The 15,170-nt window shown below is 51.8% G+C and overlaps 1 protein-coding gene across 9 annotated transcripts in view; it reads left to right on the forward strand.

The window, feature by feature from the left end:
* The window catches only part of PCSK6 (proprotein convertase subtilisin/kexin type 6), a 190,143-nt gene that overhangs the window by 50,258 nt on the left and 124,715 nt on the right, over positions 1 to 15,170 (forward strand). For all 9 annotated transcript variants that reach the window (XM_067699407.1, XM_067699383.1, XM_067699425.1 and 6 more), the window contains exons 3-5: positions 11,396 to 11,506; positions 12,024 to 12,167; positions 13,582 to 13,658. In XM_067699407.1, coding sequence (XP_067555508.1) covers positions 11,396 to 11,506; positions 12,024 to 12,167; positions 13,582 to 13,658 — 332 coding nt within the window. The remainder of the gene's footprint in view (positions 1 to 11,395; positions 11,507 to 12,023; positions 12,168 to 13,581; positions 13,659 to 15,170) is intronic.

Consider the following 15,170-nt stretch of genomic DNA (forward strand, 5'->3'; position numbering starts at 1 on the left):
AGAGAGAAAAGGTAAACAGCCCTCACATTCCAGCACCGCCTGCGACTCCCACGTGATTGGCTGATTGTTTCCTACAGTTCTAATTAAATGCTTAGCCCCAGGGAACGCACATAGACATCTGAACCCAATTCCGAATACAAATTCAGAATTGTGACTGAAATGCCTCTGTTTAAATCAGTCTAGTTTTAATGCAAACCAAATCAATTAGCTGTCACTCTAATATTTACTCTACCTAGTCGTTCCAGTGAAATATTGGGTAAAATTAGCTATTTTACAAAAGTGTTTAGTGTTACCTTGTCCTGCAGCACCAGGACATTTTCCCACATGAGCAAAGCATTTTTGTGTCACCTTCTCGATTGGAGAGTTGTGTAATTAATATTATTGAGAAAGGGAAAAGATGATTTAATATTATTCAGAGTCATTGGAATGCGGTTGCCATCGTGTTTGAATGACCAAACTGGAGATGAATGTTATAGGGTTTAGGATAAAGCTCAATCGAATGCAGATGGTATTTTATTTTAATTAGCTCCAGTCCCTATTGTATAAAATTGCTTTGATAAGTGATGGAATTTACAATCCACCCCTGCTTCGTGTGAACGCTGATAGAGTGTACATTTGGTGAACGAAATGGAAGCAACACGCGAGCGGGAGGGAAGATCTAAGACTTCAGCCACACGTGCACGCACGTTTATTAAGCATCCCTTGGCTCCGATCTTGCACCAGCACCGTGCGGTTGTTTTCCTTCCATTCTTAATCACCTTTACTTGATGTTTTTAACCACCTTTGGAAAGGGCCATTTTGCTCGAAGGGGTTTGTGGACCAGCCCTCTCCTTGGGAGAACAGCCCGACTGTTCTCAGGGTGCAGTATCAGTCACTGGGTTTTTCCCAGGGCTGTCATTTAAGCCAACTGAGGGCATTTGTTTTTAACTTGTTCTTTTGCCAAAAGTCGGGAGAAGGGTGGATGTTACTGAAGCACCAGCCAATAGCTGTAAGGGCTCCCAAATTTTTTAAAAATTACTTGTTCTGATTACGTTCCAAGCTGGCTTATAGTTCGACACTGCTGCTGCATCTTCCAACCCTTACATTTTAGAATGATGACTCTGGTTCAGCCCTTCCCTTGCGTGCTCAGCCAGATGGATGACGGAAATGGGAGGATAAAGATGTTATTGGGGGGCCCTCGGTGGCTCCTTCCGGGGTGGTGGGAGGCTTCGGGTTGACGCTTTGTTTCAGTCCTTCAACGCTCAGGAGCTGGAAACTGATTTCCAGGGCCGGAGTGGGCATTCTGTTTTGTAGGATGGGACTTTGCCCCAGAGTGTAATCAGAGCTCAGGTTTTTTTTTTTCCCAGCAGTGATGCAACGTTTAAGCAGATCTTTCCATTAACCACAGAGGGAATTTTATCTGACAGTCTTGTGTGCTAGAGCCATTTGGAGTGCAAACAAACAAAAAGTTCCTGGCAAATACCAGCACATAGACAGGAAGTGACCACATTGATCTGGGGGTTGATGAACTGCGAGATGGGCTGGGGGGAGGGTGGGCTGCCACACGGGGCCCGACAGGTTCACCCGCGTGGGGACAGCAGGGCTTCAGCTGTCTCTTCACGTTTCAGCACAACCCTGCTGGGTCTAGTGAACTGGACGCTACCAGTTGGTAAGCAGTTAGGATTTTCAAATAGGCTTTAAAAGATGGTGCTTTATGATTTCACCGGCAGGCTTGACGCTTCCACTTAGATGCCTCCAAGATGTCTCAAAGTCACCGCATCCCAAAGCCGAGTGACCATCCCTGACCGCACCTCTGTCTCACAGAGAAGCCACCCCCTGCCCCATGCCCGTTCCCCACCCTCCGTCCACCACCCATGCAGCCCGTGCCCCAGGCCTGTCCTCTGGCACCTGGACGCTGCACGGCCCCTCTCACTGGCCAGCTGTGGGCATCCTTGCCCAACACCAGTCTGCTCTCCACTGTCCCGAGGGAGCCTATGAAACACGCCTGTCATGGTGCCACCGCCCCTGGGAATGCCCTGCCCAGGTCCCCCTTGGTCTGGCCTCCCTGTGGCCCCTGGACCCCCGCCACGCTGGCCTTTAAGATCCTCATCGGATGACATTTGCCCTTTCCCCCTGCGCAGCCTTTGCACATACTGGCTACCCCTGTGTCTCTCTCTGGTCTCGGCCTGTGCATCCCCGCCACCGGGAGCTGGCTCAGCGGCTGCTCCTAGCGGTTGGGTGTCAGCGCTCTGGGTCTGCGAGGTCCCCTCAGCATCTGCCTTCCCCAGGGACTCCAGGAGCGGAGGGGTCGTGGCTGTTCAGATCTTGTCCCAGCACGGAAGTGACAGGGCCAGAGTGCGTCTGGCCGTGTTCGCAGCTGCCCGCTGCTGCAGGGGACGTACCATCTTAAAGGGTTTAGTGGTCACTTGGGCGTCCCCCTCCCTGAGGTTCCCAGCGCCGTGAGGGTGGTAAGGAGCCCATCCATCGGCTCTCGGCCCCCACTTTGTTCCTGTAACGTCTGTTTCCTGGCCGCCTTGGAGACAGTGCCAGGACCGCAGGCCCAGGTGGGAGCGAGGAGGGGTTTCATTTGCTGGGGATCCAGTAATGACAGGGACCAGGGACACGGCTGGTGGGAGCTGCAGGTGGTTCCAGGAGGCCTGGAGCGCGAGGCCGGGCAGAAGCCGTGAGAGGCAGGGCGATGGGGGGCGGGGGGAGCTCGGCGTGAGACGCACACAGCCCGCCTTGTGCCGGGGGGTGTCACGTTCTCCAGGGCCAGGGCCGCCCTCACTTGCTTTCACTCCAGGTCCGGCAGGCTACCCAGTAAATAGCAGACGGACCCTTAGTCAGTGTTTATTGAAACAGATCTCAGTTTTCAGGGAGTAGGTTCACGTAGCAAGTTGTATCTGTTACCATTTGCTCATCAACTTCTTTTTACCTAAAGGACTTTAGAAGTATCTTGTGGCCTTGGTTAAATTGTGACAAAAGCCTTGAAGAGGGCTTGAATTCACCAGGCTGCAGAACGACAGACATGGGGCCAGCCGGGCAGTGTGCTGACCGGCGTCCGGCTGGTGACCGTGGAGAGCAGGGCTCCTTCGGCCGCCTGTCCGTCCTGTGTGAGTGGAGGCAGGTGATTCTTGGGGATGCGGTGCTTCCCGTCAGAGCCCTGATTTCCCGAAGTCCATTCATGTTTCCCAGTATTAGCAGGAGGAGTGGTGCCGGCTCTCACCAGCTGTAAGTGGTCACCTTTTGGCCCGTGTAGTTCAGCTTGGGTGGAACGAATTCGAGAAGTGGCCTGTTGAGGAAGGGGGGACAGGCCTGGGTCCCCGCTTGCCTCTGTGATGTGGGAGGAGGAGGGGGAGGTCTCCTAGGCTGAGTTAGATCAGATTTTTGGTTCGTCTTCCTTCTCCTCTGCCTCTTCTACTGCCCTGACTCATGGATTTCCATAGCAACCCGGCATCTCCTCCCCACCCCAGGTGGTACCCTCAGGAGGGCTTGAGCGTCTCCCTGAGACATGATCTAACAAGGCTGTTTAACCATCACTCGCTTGTGGGGCTGGTGCCCTCTGCCCCAGGAAGATAAGCGTGGGAGTATCAATCCTCGTATGCAGTCCGACCCCAATCCACTTGCCACCTCCACGAGCCCAGCTGAGTCCCATGCTTCTTACCCATGTCGGAATCACAGGCCCCTCTGCAAAGCTGATGGAAGTTGTGGACATTCTCTCTCTCCAGAGGAGAAAAGAAGTCATGTGCTCATGTCCACGCTGCTCTGCATACAGCTTTTGGGGGTTCCTGGGACGTAAGCCTGCCCTTCCGTCCTCTAGGATCTCCGGGCCCCAGGCGGGAAGTCCCCAGCTTGACTACCACTCAGCTCCTACGTTCCTGAACCATTGCCTGTCCTGAGAGAAGGACCGCCTTGCAAACTGTAAGGTGACGCGCACTTGTCAGGGAGGATTATTTTCCTTTCTTTGAATCCTCACTTGGCGAGTTAACTTCTCAGTGCTCTTCAGCTGGTGGGAAGTTGACCCAACACGTGTTGGGACAGTTGTTGAGAGCAGTCGGTGTTGACGGGACTTGAGATGTAAGGGTCCAGGCTGCTGAGTGCAGGGGTCACAGAAATGGGCTGGTTCGGCCCCTCCCTCAGCTGGAGGCTGAGGCACAGAGGACGGGGTCAAAGGTTGACCTTCCCCCATGCTCCCGCTGCACTGTTCTCTCCTGGAAGAGGCCTGAGGATCTGGGGGCCCCTGGACACTTGGGGGTCTGGCCTCTGACATCTTCCAAGGATTTGCCTTGATCTGCAGGCAGGGCTGCCTCTGTCACAGCAAACGGTGGAGGGAATCCCTGTCCTTACACAGTGACAGAATGAAATGTCCTTTGATGAAGATAAGGGGAAAAGAAAAGGGAAAGCTGGCCAGAGCTGTCTCCCTTGCCCTGGACACAGCTGTGCATGAACACGAACCCTAAATAGAACGCACTGCTCTTCCCCTCGCACCGGTGGAGATCTGGAGGGTATGGGGACGAGGATCTCGGAGAACAGCCTTTGTTGCCTTAGCTCCCTCTTAGAGTAAAGCCCTGGAGCCCCTTCTAGGACCTACCAGCTCCTAAAGATGCCCTGGGGCTTCCCGAGCCTGGTGGAGCCCATTAGAGGTCGACGGCTTTAGGGCAGAGCGTAGGCGTGTGGTGGCTTTGGGTGGAATGCAGGGGTCATTCATGCTCTCTCTGGTGGCCTTGGCTCCTAGGAGGAAACTTGAAAACAACGTGACAGCAACCCCCTTTTGCGCTTGTTGAACCCAGGACTGATGTGCCAGGCTGCCTTCTGTTCTGGCAGTGTGCCCGTGGCCCCGGGAGGAGGATGCGCTGGGGCTGCCCAAGGCGCGCCTGCCTAGACGACGCTCGGACAGCTGTACGACCGGCAGTGCAGATTGGGATCCTGCTCGTTTACATGGCTTCTTTCTAAGCATCTTTTTATTTTTTTTAAAACATAAAGTTTTTTAAGGGAATAGTTTATTAACATTCTTTTTTTAAAAAAATATTTATTTATTTATTTGGTTGCACCAGGTCTTAGTTGCGGCAAGTGGGCTCCTTAGTTGAGGCTCCAGGGCTCCTTAGTTGTGGCATGCAAATGGAATCCAGTTCCCTGGTCAGGGATTGAACCTGGGCCCCCTGCATTGGGAGCGCAGAGTCTTATCCACTGCACCACCAGGGAAGTCCCTCTAGCATCTTTTAAGTTTACCTCCTCTTATCTACAGAGCGACTTTCAACAGATACCGAATTTTAATTTGACTTCTCAAGAAGAAAGCTGGAGGAAGCGTTGCCTCCAAAAGAAAGCGTTGCTCTTCATCTCATCATGAGAAGATGATAAAGTCTTCGTGACAAGAATGTTTAACAGGAAACATACAGAAAATGGATAAAAGGAAGAGGGTCAGAGTGAAGTCCCACCTTCAAAATATGACTTTGAAGAGGTCAAGACACTTTATACAGGTTTATAGAGGTTTGCCCAGGAGAGATACTCTGTGTTGAGCTGGGGTTGCAGGTGACAAACCTTGCTCTTGTCCAAAATCACTGATCTTCCACAAAAACTCCACGGAGGTCACCTGAGGGTCATGAAGACCCAGTCGCACTGTCTACTCCAAAGTGTTTCTGAAAGTCTGACTGTGGTTACAACATATTTTATATCTGAAGCGTATTCATTTAACTTCATTCCTTCGTTCAGGGAGCATTTAGTGAACTCCTCTGTATACTGTGCATCACCCGGCACACAGAAGTATAGCGGTGAGTGAAACACAGCCCACGTTGTCCGCACGGGCCAGTGGGGAGCAGAGGGTAGTCACACCGAGCCTGGACACATCCGACCACAGCTGCGGTCCGTGCCGGACAAGTCAGGTCAGGGAAGCCCCTCGTCCCTGGCAGAGACACACCTAACTTTGCAGCGTCAGCTTTCAATTTGCCTTTTCAGGAAGAAGGAGGACAGGAGATCTTTGCCAGCAGATCTTTGCCGAGCAGGTCCCTGTTACAGGCAGGTGTTGGCTGAGAGCTGGAGAAACAAGCGTGACGGAGACGCATCCCTCCCTCTGGGGGAAAATGGGCTTCTGAACAGATGATGTCCATGTCCTGGGGTGGAGGCAGCGTCACCACGCACACACCTGTGGGGGCACAGGAGCCCGGGGGGCCACCCTGGCCTCCCTGAGTGTCAGGGAAAGATGCCAGGGTGGGGAGGGTTAAAGTGGAACACAAGTAAGTTGGCCCAGTGAAGGGGCACCGTGAGAGTCAGGCCTGCGGGTGGGGGGTAGCCGGGGGGACGAGAGGCGGGGCTGGAGGAGGCCCTGGTTGGGGGTCAGACCGCATCATGCATTGGTCATGGGGCAGGGACACCCCAAGAGTCACGTGACCATCCAGATGCCAGGGGATCGTTGCCATGGTGAATCTTGGGGATGGGATCCTGACCCCTTGAGGAGATGGAATGTGTGACACTCGTGTTGGAGAGGATCCCAGCTTTGTTCTGACTTGGGGGACAGGTGGGCTTTAGTGCTGATGAGTTACGAGAATCAGGAGGGTGAGAGGGACCTGGGTATAGGGGGCAGGACCCACTTTGGGGCAGCTTTAGTTTCAGAGAACGGCGGGGAGAGGTGTCCAGGGCCCTGAGATGTGCAGGGGAGAGCCGTTAGGGTGGGGGCTGCAGGCTTGTGTGGGTGAGGCTGCCAGCCAGAGCTGGGTACACTGGGATGGCCATTCTGTTCTGGTTTTTCAGATACTGGGGGACTTCCCTGGTGGTCCAGTGGCTAAGACTACACGTTCCCAATGCAGGGGGCCCAGGTTCGATCCCTGGCCAGGGAACTAGATCCCACATGCCGCAACTAAGAGTTCGCATGCTGCAACTAAAAAGATCCCACATGTCACGGCAAAGATCCTGCACGAAATTAAAAGAAATAAAATTTTGGGTAAGAGCTGCTGCCTTGAGTCCCACCCCCGCTCCAGTGCTTTTCCTGCAGCCTCAGCCCATCCTCTGGGGGCCTCTGGATCCTCCGTTTAGCAGGACAGCCTCATGGATTCTCAAACATTTAAAATCTCAACCCTGATCAAGGCTGTGATTTAAACCTGTATCAGTCTCCCAGGGTGGCTGTAACAAATGACCAACAACTGGGTGGCTTAAAACAACAGAGATGCGTTATCTCACAGTCTGGAGTCCACAAGTCTGAAGCTAAGGTGTCGGCAGGGCAGTGGTCCCTCTGAGGGCTCTCAGGGAGCGTCCTTCCTTGCCTCTTCCAGCTCCTGGTTCCAGATGCTCCTCAGCTTGTGGAATCTGTCTTCACAAGGCCCCCTCCTCCTGTGTCTCAACCTCCCTTTGCCTGTCCTTTGTAAGGACACTTGTCATTGGATTTAGGGCACAGCATGACCACATCGCCAGAGCTTTAACTTAATTACATGTTCAAAGACCCTTTTCCCAAGGGAGGCCACATTCACTGGTTCTGGGTGAATGTACCTTTTGGGAGGCCACCAGTCAACTCTCTACAAAACCTAAAGAGAGTGATGTGGAATGAGCAGGGCCTTTCTTCTCAGCGATATTTCCCCTTCCTTCACTCCAGTGATCTGAAGGCTTTGCAGAGTGATTGGTTCTCTTCCTAAGAAGCTCAGCTCTTACCACACACGCTTAGTCGCAATGTGTATTTTAACGTGCCCCAGGCCCACTCATTTGCAGGCTTACCCAGGTTTAGGACTTACCTTCCAAGTATATTCCTATGGCCTTGAAAGGCAGACAGTGTGTACCGCTGTCTGCCCCCTGCCTTTTTCACCAAGAGAAGGTCTGAACACCTCCTCAAGGAGTTCTGAGGGATCTGATGAGCAGAGCACGAACGAAGCTACAGTGTGAAGTGACAGCCGGGCAGACTGCCAGCAAACTATGACGACTTTCCTCTTGCACGAGCCCTCTCCGGGGAGGAAGCGTACTGCCAGTTCTCCTGAGCATCTCAGGTTGCTTTTCCTCGTAGAAATCATCACAGGAAGAACATGACAGTCTGGCCCCCTCCCAGCCTGACTCTCCCCATCACCACCAGCTCACCGCTTGTATTCCTTCCTCTGCAGTTTTTTGGAATAGCTTCAGAAGGATAGGTGTTAACTCTTCTCTAAATGATAGAATTCGCCTGTGAAGCCATCTGGTCCTGGGCTTTTGTTAGTTGGAAGTTTTTTAATCACAGTTTCAATTTCAGTACTTGTGATTGGTCAGTTCCAGCTCACCGTCTGTTTGCGAGCTCTGCAGAAGAATGAATTCCACGAGTGACACACGTCCTTAGGGATCCTGAACTGTGTGTTCCTTTGTCATAAAGAGCATCACTGTTCGTGATGAGGGTACCCTTTGGGAAAGCGAAAGTTTCAGGCACTTGGATTTGGGTCATTGGCACCCCTGACCTTCCCTGAGAGGCCAGCTGGCTCTGGGTTCCAACCTGAGGGGCCCCTGAAGCAGAGCTCTGGGTCTGAGCTGGAGGGTGGGACAGGGGCCTTGGTCCTGGATGGGAACCAGTGGTATTTACACTCATACTCATGTTCCTAGAACCTAGCGCCGGACACACAGTGAGACTCAGTGCAGCTTTGGTGAGCGAATAAGGGACCACGGGGGTCGTGCTCTCCAGAGAAATCAGGGCAAATCTGGGAAAGGCCAGGATGATGGGATCCAGGAGCCCCCGCCCTTTCCTGGAGTTGGGTGAGAAGCAAGGCAGTGGCTGGAGCCTGGAGAGAGGAGACGGGGAGCAGGCTCTGACCAAGTGACCGCTGGCTGAGTCAGCCTCTGTGACTGGGAGGTCACCTGTGAATCCACCTCCACAGACCTGGCGAGTAATTTGTTATATCCAGTTCCATTGGCCTACAGTGCCTGGCTGTCTCTCAGAGTCTTACAATGACCTGTCTCGGGAGAGGGCTGCCCCGGGACCACGCCACAAGGAGAGCCTCCAGCTCTGCCGTGGGCCCTGGGCCATCACAGCCGACCCTCAGAACTGTGTGTTAAGTTGGGTTCTTACCCAGAGCCCAGGAACGACTGGAGGCCAGGTGCCCTCACTCTTTTATCCCACTAGGGGATTGTTTTGTGACTTCTGGCAACATGCTTCCTTCCCCATGTCACCTGCCTGATTCGGGGGAGTCACCTACTCAGGCTTGGAAGAGGAGGGTTCACCTCCTCTGGGACAGGAAGTAAAGCCTGGTGGGCACCACAGTTGGAAGGCACTGGTGCCAGTAAAATGGGTAGTGAGTCAGCCAGGCAAGGTGGACGGGAGCATCCCGGGAGCTAGGAGCTGTCAGTGGCTTGCCTACCACTGTACTTTGCAACAGGTTGCCTAGCAGGTTAGGAAATACAGTCTTAGGTTTTTGATACGGAGTAAAAGCTTTCCGGTTCAGGCAGTAATATATGAGGAAGTTGCAAAATGCCATCAGAGGGTGTTATGAGCAAAGTATCTCACTGTACAGTTTTATTTTCCATGGAAGTATCTATCAGTGGCAACTATAAATGATCCAGGGCTTGGGCCTGGGCTTGTTCTAGTGCCTAATCCAAATTGTTTTTGAGCTCTTTGTGGCATTTCCCAGGAAGCTGATCTACTGGTGTTTTGCAGACAAGTCACATTGGTGGGGGGACAGGCTGTGATATTTCTTTCTGAGCATTTTGTCCTGGTGACCAACAATGCCTTGAGATCAGTCGTCACTCTTAGATGTGAATGAGGCTGTCCTCTCCTCCCTCAGGACCATGTGGGGAGGTCGAGGCTGAGCGGTCTGAGGGGAGCAGCTTGACCCTCGGACTTTGTGCTTTCATTCCCCTGGGGTCACCGGCCTTGGCCTGGCCTCCAGGTCAGCCAGGGTCCCCCATCATCACCCTCCCGGAGGCTCCATCCTCCTTCTCCCCTTCACCTTCTCTGCCCTGGGCCACCTGTTGCCTTCTTGGAGCCTGCATCACACCCTGTGCTGTGTGGTGGGAGCCCCTGACTGGAGCACAAACTTCTGAGAGCAGGGCCTGCTGCCCCCATCCTGCCCATCTCAGCCCCCTGTGCAGAGCTAAGCCCCAGCGGGAGGTGTACTGAATCGGGGGCCCATAGCAGCAGGACCAAGAAAATGTTTCGGTTCAGGGCACAGGGATTCAGGTCCCACATCTTTTAAAAGTGAAAAAACTCAGACTTCCCTGGTGGCGCAGTGGTTAAGAATCTGCCTGCCAACGCAGGGGACACAGGTTCGAGCCCTGGTCTGGGAAGACCCCACATGCCGTGGAGCAACTAAGCTCGTGCACCACAGCTACTGAGCCTGCGCTCTAGAGCCCGCGAGCCACAACTACTGAGCCCACGTGCCACAACTACTGAAGCCCGCACGCCTAGAGCCCGTGCTCCGCAACAAGAGAAACCACCGCAATGAGAAGCCCATGCACCACAATGAAGAGTAGCCCCCGCTCGCCGCAACTAGAGAAAGCCCGAGCGCAGCAACGAAGACCCAACACAGCCAATAAATAAAAAAATAAATTTTAAAATAAATAGGTAAATAAACAAAAGTGAAAAAACTCTTCCACCTTGAAAAACTCTTACACACACACACACACACACACACGTGAGGATAACACAGCCATGTGCGAAGCTGTGATGTGCATGCTTTATATGCCAGTTTATATGCCAGTGCTCCCTCATGACAAGCCACAATGATGCCCGTCATACAGGTGAGGCCAGGGAGGCTAAACGACTGGGTCACACAGGTGGTGAGTGTGGGGCTGGCTTTTGAATCCAGGCAGCCTCCTGGATTCCTGCTCTTAAATAATATTTATCCTGCCTCTCAAGCTTTTTTCCTTGGTTGTGAAGGCAGATCATGCCGATTGAAAGAAGTTTATAAAACCCTTAAAATAATTTAAAAATTTTAAATGAATAATAGTGTCACCATCAAGGAATTGCTGCTATTAATAGTTCGCTGTATCCCTTTTTAGGTTTTCTGTACATGCTCTGGTACCATGTTTGCAGAAGCTGCTAAAAATGCCAATATATGGATTATCACAATTAACCGTATCCTCCCTGTAAAACATTTTACTTCCAACTCCTGATCACCATTTGACCGGTTTCTCCCCTCTCTTCACTCTTTTCATACCCTTGCACGTATTTCCTTTTAATTAGGGACAAGGGTCACCAGAGAATCTGTTGGCAACTTCACAAGGTCTTTTTTTTTTTTTTTTTAGTAGAATCATTTCAAACTCTATGAGAGTGGTCCTATTCCCTCCCCTACAGACCCAGACTAGTTCTTGTCTTTAAAATATGATCACTTGAAGTGAAAACATCTCCTTGGAATTTACCATCCAAGACATCTAATAGACACAGATGTTCATGGAAAAGGACAGCTGGAGCACCTACGAGGAGGCCACATGAAACCAGGAGATCGTTTTTAAAACAAAAATAACTGCGTTTCTCCCCTGGTAGGTGAAATGGCTCCAACAACAAGAAGTTAAACGCAGGGTGAAGAGACAGGTGCGAAGTGACCCTCAGGCCCTTTATTTCAACGACCCCATTTGGTCCAACATGTGGTACATGGTGAGTAGGGCGTGGGCCTCTCTGTCCCTGGAGCGTTTGCAGTGCTGTGTTTCTGAGATGGGTCAATTTCCCCCAACAAAGCTAAGTTCTCATGACAGCTCCAAACAGACACACTTCATCTGAGTGTAAAACTCCTGTTTTAATGCTGTGAGGTGCAAGCTTTCTTGTGAAGTTTTTTTAATTATGTGAAAGTCCAAGGGGAGGGGCTCTTTGAGCAGGGGAGCGATTGGCTGCACGGTGTATGAGTCACTACATGGTGAGTAGTGAACAGAGCCCCTGAAGGGCGGTGGGTGTCCTGGGAAAGTGATGGACAGATTGCCGGGGCAGAAAAAGCAGTAGACCCTGCACATGGACCGTTCCCAGAAATGGGTGGTAGAAAGAGGGTTCTGCTCTATCAGGCACGGGAAAGCATTTTCTCCGTATTCCCTTATGAGCATAGGAGCACCTCTGCTGGGTTTGCAGGTCTGTGTCAGGTGTGTCTGTGGTGGGGGGGGCTTTGTGTCTTCTTTGCCTGCAGCATTGTGGCGACAAGAACAGTCGCTGCCGATCAGAAATGAATGTCCAGGCGGCGTGGAAGCGGGGCTACACGGGAAAAAACGTGGTGGTCACCATCCTGGATGATGGCATAGAGCGGAATCACCCCGACCTGGCCCCAAACTATGTAAGTCAAGCCTTAAAACTGGCAACTGGCATGCAGAGATTCAACTGCGTGGGTCATTAAACAAGGACACATTTATAAAACGATAAGGTGCCTACCCCTCCCTATATCAGACAGTACAGAAAACTGACAGGGTGGGCTGGTGAACCCAGCTCCCCTGCTACCCGGAGCCAGGGGTTCGCAGAGGGATTCGTTCACATGTTAGAGGATTCACATGTACTTCTGGGAGCGGGTCCTAAGAAACTCAGAGACGTGTGCATGGAGGTCGCCATCAGATCAACATCAGCGACGTGAGAAATGGCAGGGTTAAGACGTGGGCTTAGGACCCAAGCTGCTGGGGCTCCTGTCCTGGCTCTGCGGCTTATTAATTCTGAGACCCCGGGCAATTTACTTGACTTCTCTGTGCCTCGGTGTCACATTCTGTAAAATGGGGTTAGTAACAGGACTACTACCTCCTCGGGTAATTGTGAGGATTAAATGGCTTCATAAATGTAAAGGAGAGAGCCCAGCACATAGTAAATGTGAGAAAGGTATTTAGTATTCTGAGGCCCCTGGGGTACAGTCTTGTCTTAATTTCTGCTGTACAGCAAATATGCATATATATATATTTTTTTCATGTTCTTTTCCATTATGGTTTATCACAGGATATTGAATATAGTTCCCTGTGCTATACAGTAGGACCTTGTTGCTTATCCATCCTATATATACTAGTTTTCAAAAGATGACAGTTTTGAAGTCAACCATCTGGAGAGCTTTTATAATGTGTTTTAAAAGGATGTTAGGATATTACACGAATACTATGATTATAAGTATATACGCAAAAACATGCATATTAAAAATATAAGATGAAGGACATTCTGACACTTGCTACCACGTGGATGAACCTTTATCTGATGCACGTGACCACATGGATCAGCCACATCGATGAAGACATTATCTAGGTCACAAAAGGACAAGCACTGTACGCTTTCACTTACATGAGGTCCCTAGAGGAGTCGAATTCATAGAGACAGAAAGTAGATGCTGGGTGCCAGGGGCTGGGGAGGGGGATGGGGAGTTCGTGTTTCATGGGGACAGAGTTGAAAGTTTTGCAAGATGAGAAGCGTTCTGTGGATGGATGGTGGTGACGGCTGCCCAGCAGTGTGAATGTACTTAAAGCCATTGAACTGTGCACTTAAAAATGGTTAGGGTGGTAAATTTTGTTATGTGTATTTCCCACCATAATATATATACAAACATATATGTATACAAAATTTTATATATATATATATATATATATATATATATATAAAGTTATAGTAAGGGAGTACCAAGCGTGCATTTTTCTCTGTTTCCAATTGAGGCATAAAAACAATTTAAAGCAGGGCTGTGATATGCCAGGCCATTTCTCTTCGGTCACGAGGGTTTCATTTCTTAGGATTCCTATGCGAGCTATGACGTCAACGGAAACGATTACGACCCGTCTCCGCGATATGATGCCAGCAATGAGAACAAGTATGTCACTTGGTCACTTGGCCGGCCCCTCCTTGCTTCCCTTTCCGTCTCCCTGCAGTCACTGTTGAGCTGGCCCACAGTCGGGATCCTGGAACCGTGACGGGTCAGAGGCACCTCTCCGGCTGCCTGGCTGGGTCTGGGGCTGAGCCAGGAGCCAGCCCCGCACAGCCCTTCAGGCACAAGGCAGCCTCAGTGGATCCGGCCCCTTCCTAAGGGGCGTCACCCCTGATGGTCAGCTAGCAATGGATGTTGGACCAGCATTGTTCCTGTTCAAAACACTGTTGGATTTGAAAAGAGTAACCCTTAAATCTCGTGGTCTCCACAGCCGGCTGTGTTCAGACCACAGTGCATGGGTCAATAGCCGAGCCTTTCTGAGTCTGTCTGTGACCTCACGAGGGAGGTGGCAGAAGAGTGAATGATGCTGGGTAAATCGGGGCCCAGATCCTGGGCCTGGCTGTGTGCCTCTGTGCAGGCTGGGTGATGTCTCGTGGCCTGAGGCTCCCCATGCCCCAGGGCTGTGGGTGGGAGTCGGGTGATGGGTGAGGGACACACACGGAGGGTGTTCAGTCAGTGACGCTTGTGATCGTCACTTTGCAAATGAAGGCGGGAGGTCTGGAGAGATCAGGTGACTCGGCTCCGTGGGTGGCAGCCCTGGGGGTGATGTCCACTTTCCCCAGCCCAGCCCTAGAGCTTGTTTGCTGTGTCCTGCCTGTCGTTTCTCAGTCAGCATGCCCCATGCCCCATGCCCCAAGCTCTTCTCATTCTTCCAAAAATATTTAGAGAAGAACAGAAGCTGTTTCTTTCTTCTCCACTGTTTTTTTGGTTTTGTTTTGTTTTGTTTTTAATTGTATTTTATTTGTTTTAGTTGTGCCGGGTCTTAGCTACAGCTCACCAGTTCCTTTAGTTGCGGCATGTGTGCTCCTTAGTTGTGGCTGGCGGGCTCCTCAGTTGTGGCATGTGAACTCTTAGTTGTGGCATGCATGTGGAATCTTAGTTCCCTGATCAGGGATCGAACCCATGTCCCCTGCATTGGAAGGTGGATTCTTAACCACTGTGCCACCAGGGAAGTCCCTTTCTTCTCCACTGTTGACACGACGCTTGCCAAGGTGTGTCTTCGTCCATAATATCTTAGGTTGTGGTTGATTTGATTCTGGGGTTCAAATCCTGGTGCCCACAGGGTGCCGTGCAGGGAGGCTCGGCCGGCAGACGCAGTCAGCACGACGGACCACGGCGCTCCAGGGAGCCTGCAAAGGCCCCAGCCTCACGTCCCCAGGTGCCCTTCCCACTCAGCCACCAGCACACCAGTGGTGCAGGGCGCCTGGTCTCCCAGCCCCGAGTGCAGGGAGCCAGGAGGGATAATCCAGACACTGCACAGTGATCCATGAAGGGCAGGATTGAATGCTGAGTGGGACGGTGGGCTGCGTGACTTGGGAGCAGCCCTGGCTGTGGGCGCACGAGGTCCAGAGGACAGAGGGCTGCCTCCCCAGGGCTAATGCATGAGCCCTGGACTAG

This window comes from Pseudorca crassidens, chromosome 1 (genome assembly GCF_039906515.1).
Source record: "Pseudorca crassidens isolate mPseCra1 chromosome 1, mPseCra1.hap1, whole genome shotgun sequence".
In the NCBI taxonomy this organism is placed as follows: Eukaryota; Metazoa; Chordata; class Mammalia; order Artiodactyla; family Delphinidae; genus Pseudorca; species Pseudorca crassidens.